General features: G+C 44.3%; 1 protein-coding gene across 1 annotated transcript; it reads left to right on the top strand.

Moving 5' to 3' along the window:
* The first annotated feature begins 4850 nt into the window (after positions 1–4850).
* LOC143349568 (uncharacterized) lies at positions 4851–7512 on the top strand. Its single transcript, XM_076780914.1, has 2 exons — positions 4851–7340; positions 7480–7512. Exons 1-2 carry the CDS (start codon positions 4851–4853, stop codon positions 7510–7512), a joined length of 2523 nt encoding a protein of 840 aa, XP_076637029.1.
* Positions 7513–7739: the final 227 nt, after the last annotated feature.

Here is a 7739-nt window from a genome sequence, read left to right as displayed (position 1 = left end):
TAGGCGTCGTATATATGAGATTATTCTACAGAATGTATTTAACGAAAAACTATCAAAATCTTTGACTCCCAGTGCTCCGCTATACAACAAGTTTCAAGAAACATAACCAAAAATTGATAAATTGAGATTTGTACCCGGAATTGAAAATAAATATGACCACCAAACAATTCAAACTACAGTAGTTCAAGAAATGTTCCAATTTTTAACAAATATTCTAGAAAATGAGCAACAGCCACGAGAGAATTATAAAGAAATTCTTGATCTTGTTATTATTTTCATAGATGGAACTCAACTAAAAAATATAAGTTTTCGAGCTCCAGGACATTTTTATCACGCTCGATGGATGGCGAAAGCTTTGTATTGCTTGAAAATATATTCATTCAAGGAACAATTTAATTTAAGTGATAAAGAAGAAAGTGGAATTAGAGATATTTGTTTCTTTCAGTTCAGCGACGATGGTAGCTTCACACCAAGATTTGGAATTCGTTGCAGAATCTCATTCGTTTCATGAGATTGGTGAAGAAGTAAGCAAGGTAGAAATAAGGAAATGTTTCAACCACTTGTGGTACTTAACATCGGAAGCATTAGCAATGTCTTTTTCCGATAACAAAGTGGAAAAGGACAGTAAGTTATGAGTGCTGGAGGCGATGGATCAACGAGGCCATAGATGACTCTAGCAAAAGACTAAAAATTGGTACTGAAGATATACAAAATTATATTGACAAAGGACTGGATCATTTTGTCTTCCACGAGGCAACATGATTTTTTGAAAGAATTTCCATGTCAACTGGATTTTTAAGAAAAGATCCTGACACGTGGGAAGATGATGACAATTGTAATGACACTGCTAAACGTGAAATTAAACTTATGAAAGAATACAATTTATTATTATCCAAAGATGGGGAAGAAAAACAATTTTACATAATAAATAATTTCAAAACAGCGAAAACAATTTCCTAATGTAATAAAACATACTTTAATGAAAGATATTTTAACACAATAAGAATAATTTCATTTTTTACTCTCTTAGATATTACTTCAATGCTTCAGAATTGCTTTTTCTATGTTATATTTTCTTCTATAAATAGACCGTTTAAATAGAAATATGTAAATTCTATACATATCGTAGTTATTTGTGAATATATAACAAAATTGTTCGAACAAAAATTTGAAGAGTCAAATGTAACCCTCAAAGAAAAAATTTTTTTTCAAAGTCAATTTTTGAAATTTCAGTCTTTGTTTTTTTTTCTTTTTTAATGCAATGACATATTTTTGTCTATATTTTTATACAGCGCAAAAAGACGAATTCAGCGATATACAAAAGTATGAAAACTGTGAATTAAAACGGAGAAAAACGAATTACGAAAATAAAAAATTTTCAATTTTGATGTGCCACACTTTTTCATAATCCTATAATGAAATGGCATAATCCTAGGGGGTGTTCCAACAAAAATCCCAATGTTTAAAAATATGTGGCTGATCCACAGACGAGGTATACGAGTAGACCTGCAAAATTCGGAGGTGATTTTAGTGCCCTCTTCGAATTAGTATTGATGGGCAGACAGCTGTAGTATTTGCGTAAATGCATGTTGATTGACTATGGGAGGGATTGAAAAAGGCAATCCAGTACAGTAATGCCTACATAAATGACCAAGCTCGGGACCGGCTTCGGTCATTTATGTGGGCATGGTTAGTTCTCAGAATTCAGCAGAGATAGGGAAGTAGGATAAGTGCGAGTAAGATACAATAGCTTGCACCCGGAACCATATATACAATGTATCGATATCGGCCGGCGGCGTCAGGTTATATTCGACACGCTCGATGTTAGAAGCCGCTTGGCTTCTAAGAATTGGTGGGGATACCTCTGGTCATTTATGTGAGCAAACATCAGTTCACTTATGTGGGCACTACTGTATTATCAGGCGGGAGGCTGGTGCCTAAAGGAAACTACCCCTCCACTTAAACGCAATAATGCATAGACACCTTGTATATGAGTTCCGGTGTTTCGTATAGCTTCGGGTATTCGAGAAAAAAGACGAATGTGAGTCTTTCCCCTTCTTGCTCTCAACACAGTTGAAATTCGATCACGTGACACCGGCATGCGATTTCGAATCTTGACTGCCTAGGCATTTCTACTTTCCAACCTATACAGAGTGTTCGGCCTCCCCTGGGAAAAATTTTAATGGGGGATTCTAGAGGCCAAAATAAGACGAAAATCAAGAATACCAATTTGTTGACGGAGGCTTCGTTAAAAAGTTAGCGTTTGAAGTTCTGCCCATACTGAATTTTTTTCTCAAAAATGCGCAAGATTTCGGAGGTGTATCTATTTACCAGAAATGATTGTAATTGACCCCCGCAACCGAAAATAATTTTTTCTGAACGATTTGAAATTTTTGAATTTAATTGTTAATTTTTTAACGAAGTCTCCATGAACATGTTACGTATGTCGAACGTTTTGTTCCTCAAATTTTTCTTGCCACTTGCGTGCATTATGAAATCGCTCTGCTACTTATCTAACCTTGGAAATGGGGGTCACTTCCGTCGCGATGCAGCAGCCCGTTAATTAATACAATTCGGAGAATAGAGCAGCCCGTTAATTAATACAATTCGGAGAATAGTGCACACGGTGATTTCTAACGTACTTTTGAATCCGCCCCACTCAGATTTTTTGGTATATAAACCCCGTGATTTCATTACTCAGGGGATCATAATCGTACCGTCACGCTTAGTGTCAACTCCACGACTCTCGTTACGCGTATACGATTTTTGTTAGTCAGTTGTATTTGTGAGATCGGGCTACAGTTCCCTGTCGTATGAATATTATACCATATAGAATCCGTAAACCGGCATAAATTCTATTACGGCCATTATTTTCAACCGACTTACCCCCGCATCGCCAGTGCGTCAACACCGCGCAAGATCTTTTTAGGTAAATATAATCATTCTTTGATCGCGACACAAGATGCACGAAACAATTGTATTTTATTTGTTGATTTAAGAATATATCTACTTGTTTAAATAACGCGTTAATTCGTTGTTTGAAAAGTCGGTTAAACCGTCGCGTGATCGATAGAAAAAGCAGAAAGTTTCTTATACGGTATTCTCAGTTTACGCGACATTCCAGAGCCTTCTCTGCGGCGTAATATGTTTCGAGCAATACCGTGTAGAAAAACTACAAACTTACTTTCGATACAAATCACGCGATCGGCCTAGTAACGGTTCCATGAGAACACGTGTTAATACGCCAAAATTACAGAGAGGATACAAAATTAGTAAGAGACAGACAGCTTAAACCAGACAGCGCCACGAGATGAAAATTTCCCCTCCCTCGTGGCCACGGTTAAGCAGGTATGTCTCGGGAGCACTTGCTATCTGGTTCTCGACGAGTGCGGATCTCCTGAGCCGACCTCGTCAATCTGTCGGAATCGATACATACGATTAATTAGATTCGTCTAATACGATCGTGGATCCACTTAACCGAAACGGTACAAGACAGAGACTGCTGCGGATTCGAAAGAATCACGTCCAGTCGAATTTCGTACCCTACGGTTTCGTGAGAATATCTCGATTTCCGCGGTAACTGAACCATAGGAACGGGAAAATTTACTCGATAACTTGAGTAATTTTCACAACCCGCCATCGGTGGCTGAATATAATCAGATTGCACTTAAACAGTGCTTGATTATCGCCACCGTTGTGACGGACAAACACGTATTGCTGAAATCAGTGGTCGTGTTTGAGAACCGAGAGAATTTCTTGATTCTCTGCTTGGCTATTGCACGGTTCAGAACCCCAACCTACAGGGAGCCTTCGTTGCAAAATCCCTGGGTTGGGTTCGTCGTTTTCCAGGGTCGAAACAAAAGTTTGGGATAACACCCGATAGGGGCCTTATTGGCATTCCCTGGGTAAATATCTCGGCTAGTTTCGACCTGCTCGAGCGTGGGTTCCAGATCGTCAGTGGGTACGGACACTCGACGTAGAACTACGTTCAAAGGGCACCGTGGTGTTAGAACCTTAATAATCAGTCGCTTCTGCGCAGTTAAGGCTCTGCATCACACCGGTCCCGTACGGACCAGGGAACGGCGAGGGACCGCGGAGTTGACAACCTTTGGAGCCTTACAACCTCCACTTGTTGTCCTCTCCTGCAAAAACCAAGCTTGCAGCAGTGGGAAGATCGAGATTAGAATCTCGTCTTCCCCATCTGCAATTCAACGTTTCCAAAATCTGAAACGTTGAAATAATAATACAGTCCACTAACACAGTTGTGTATCGCTGTGTAAGAATCCCGCTCCTATTCACCGTAAACGGAAGAAGGAGCGTGTGGATTAAAGCGAGTCAGACAACGCACCGAGCGTTGTCAGGTATTAACCGCCGGATTTCGGTATTTCTTTTGATTACAGAAGACCGAGACGAGAGCCGTAGGCGCCGACGGCGGTGCAGGTTTTTTTTCCCGAGCCATCAGCTCGGGCTTTTTTCCTGCAATTTTTAAAAAATCATAAATATAAAGTTAATTTTTTCGTTAATTTCCTTTTTTACGTTTATTTAATTTTGAATTTTTCTTATTAATAAACGGCCAGCCCATTGGACTAGGCGAAAGATAATTATAAACTGTACATTCACTTTCCCCCATATTCCCAATCCCTCGTGATCCGGACCAAACTACGTTAAAGGGTACGAGACAAGGTCTTTTCACAACCTTTGCACATACTCGTACCTATTTGAACAAAGGTCCTTCGAGCCGGATTTAACACGAGGTTGAGAGGAATTGGGAAAGGTACAGTAAATCACACGTGTCGAATATCCACGTGAGAGGTTAGTTCGAGCTGATTAATCCTCGATAAAACCCAACAATGGCCGTGGCTAAAGAAACCATGTGGACGGAAGCTGATGAGCACATAGAGACCATGTGCGAAATCACCTACCGCCTAAGCAAATTGGGTACTAACCTGAGAAAAACTGGCAGAGCGAATTACTCGGTGAGACTTCTCGAGGAAAAGCTCGATTTTGCCAAAACACAATGGAAGGAGTTAAACGATCGGTATACGGCAGTGCGCAAGCTCTTAAAGCCGGCGCAAAGACAAAACTACGATTTCTTTAAACAGAATATTATCGTAGCCGCCGAAAACGATTTCCACGAATACATGGATCTCGTAAGCACGGAAATCGACCGACTCACCACTGACAAAAGACCAGCGGTGTCGGTCGAACCATGCAACGTACCGATTGAGCTCCCCAAGCAGCGAATACCCAAATTCGGAGGTGATCCTCGAGAGTGGGAACACTTTGAGGATCTGTTTACCGCCGGGGTAATTAACAATGCTGCGTTGGGAGACATCCAACGATTGTATTTTCTGAATGCCTGCCTTGAGGGGCCGGCTGCAGCAATCGTTGCTTCCCTTCCAGTCGTGGGTCGCAACTTCACGGAAGCGTGGACGAGGCTGAAGACCGAATTCGGCCTCCCACGCATAGTCACTGGGAAACTACTGGACAAGCTTCTATATCTGAAGCCCATCGATATGAACGACTTGTCCAGCATGCAACAAGTGACCGTGGGTTGCACCCAAGCAATCGCTGTTCTGGATACAAAGGGCACACCAGAACAGCAACGAGACTGGCTGCTCGCTCATTGGGTGAAGCAACACTTCACCCCCGAAATGGAGCTGGAATGGCAAAAAACGCTAGACCTCTCGCCCGATTATCCTACGTTCGAGGACGTAAGGAAATTCGTGGACAAACGGTCACGTGCCTTGCTCTCCATGAACGAGGAGCGCAGAAAAGCTGCCTTGGGGCTTCCAACAAAATCCACGCGTAATCGAAGCGCGGCGTGGGAAGTCAGCGCCGCCTCGAAGAACGTGAGAAGCCATAACGTTGTCATGGAAAACGCCCAGGCTGAACAGCCACGACGAACGGGTTCCGATAACGTCAGGCAGGTTGGAACAACGCCCACTCAATTGTGCGGATTCTGTAACGGGCCGCACAGTTTGCCGAACTGCCGAAATTTTGCAATATTGACTGCAAAAATGCGCAGTCAGTATGTGAAAGGTCGCCGGTGGTGCATCCAGTGCCTGGGCACCACTCATACGGTGACCAAATGCAAAAACTCCACGGCATGTACGACGTGCGGCGGGATGCACCATTCCCTGCTGCACTTCGAGGTAAAACGGGAAGCTCAACCGACTAAGCCGTTACCAAAAAGTGAGGTCGGCAACCGGGATGAGCGGCGTCTTAATGACCAATCCCGTCGGCCTACGAAATCGAGGCCGAAACCCAACACTTCGGCGAGTGCTAAAACAACGCCCGCCTCCACGTCGCACTGTACCGCTCTTGGTACAGGCGCACCGAGGCCAGTGCTATTAGCGACCGCCCGAGTTAAAGTGTTCGGCAAAAATGGCACGACGCGAATCGCGCGCGCCCTACTCGATCAAGGATCGGAAACGTCCTTCATATCCGCGAGTTTGGTGAATGACCTCAAACTCGCGCGGAGGAAAACCCCAGCTACGGTGACGGGCCTAGGGGGTGACCGAACCCGATCGATAAAGTACAGTGTCGGAATGAGTCTCGGCGCAAAAGACGGTGAGAAACCGATGTGTGTGGCTGATGCGTACGTCGTGCCTCAAATCACGACCTACGCGACTCCATCGGTAGGAACGCTCGGATACGAAGCGTTCCTGGAATTACCGCTTGCCGACCCCGACCCCGCATCGGATCAAACCATTGAAATTTTGATCGGTGCGGACTTATACGCACAGATTATGCGAGCGGGATTCCGTCGCATAAACGATGCAGGTCCCATTGCACAAGAAACTGCATTCGGCTGGGTGATATCCGGGCCGACAAACGCAGCAAGTGGTGCGCAGAACACGGTGCAGTCGCTGCACTGCACCGTAATCGAATCGCTGGATCAAGCGGTTCGAAAGTTCTGGGAAATGGAAGAAATTCCCGCAACCTCCACGCATACCAAAACAGAAGAGGAGTGCGAAGCATTGTTTCAAAAAACCGTTACCCGTGACGAAACTGGGCGGTTTGTAGTCCGACTCCCCCTCAATTGCCCGAGACCGGAAGAAGCGTTGGGAAATTCCTTCCATATCGCGCTTTCCGCTCTCACAAGGCTGAGGAAGAAACTGGACACGAATCCGACTCTCGGTAAAGAATACGAAGAGTTTCTAGCGGAATACGAGTCTTTAGGTCATATGTCGCGTATCGAACCTATTGACCAAACTAGACTTTACATTCCGCACCGAGCGGTCATTCGCACGGACAGCGCGACCACCAAATTGCGGGTCGTCTTTAATGCGACCAGCAGGACAGTGGGTGGACGCTCCCTAAACGACATCCTACACGTAGGTCCGAAATTACAAAACGATATTACCTCGGTATTAACGAGATGGCGTTTGTACGAATACGTGTTGGTGGCTGATATCGAGAAGATGTTTCGACAGATTCTCGTCGCCCCTGAGGACCGTCGTTTTCAATGCATAGTATGGAATGCACCCGAAACCGAACAGCTGGTAGCGTTCGAGTTAAATACCGTTACATACGGAACGGCGTGCGCCCCGTACTTGTCGATGCGTACCCTCCTCGAATTAAAGGAACAGGATGGAAAGAAATTTCCGCTTGCCGCTCCGATTCTCGAGAAGGACATTTACGTCGACGATGTATTCCTGGGAGCACCTGATAAATCCTTGTTGGAGAAAATCCGCACACAAGTCTGCGAGCTCCTCCAAGGAGGCGGGTTTGAA

The sequence above is a fragment of the Colletes latitarsis genome, chromosome 13, assembly GCF_051014445.1.
Source record: "Colletes latitarsis isolate SP2378_abdomen chromosome 13, iyColLati1, whole genome shotgun sequence".
Lineage (NCBI taxonomy): Eukaryota > Metazoa > Arthropoda > Insecta > Hymenoptera > Colletidae > Colletes > Colletes latitarsis.
Note: the sequence above shows the minus strand (reverse complement) of the source record. Positions and strands in the feature narration are given on the sequence as shown.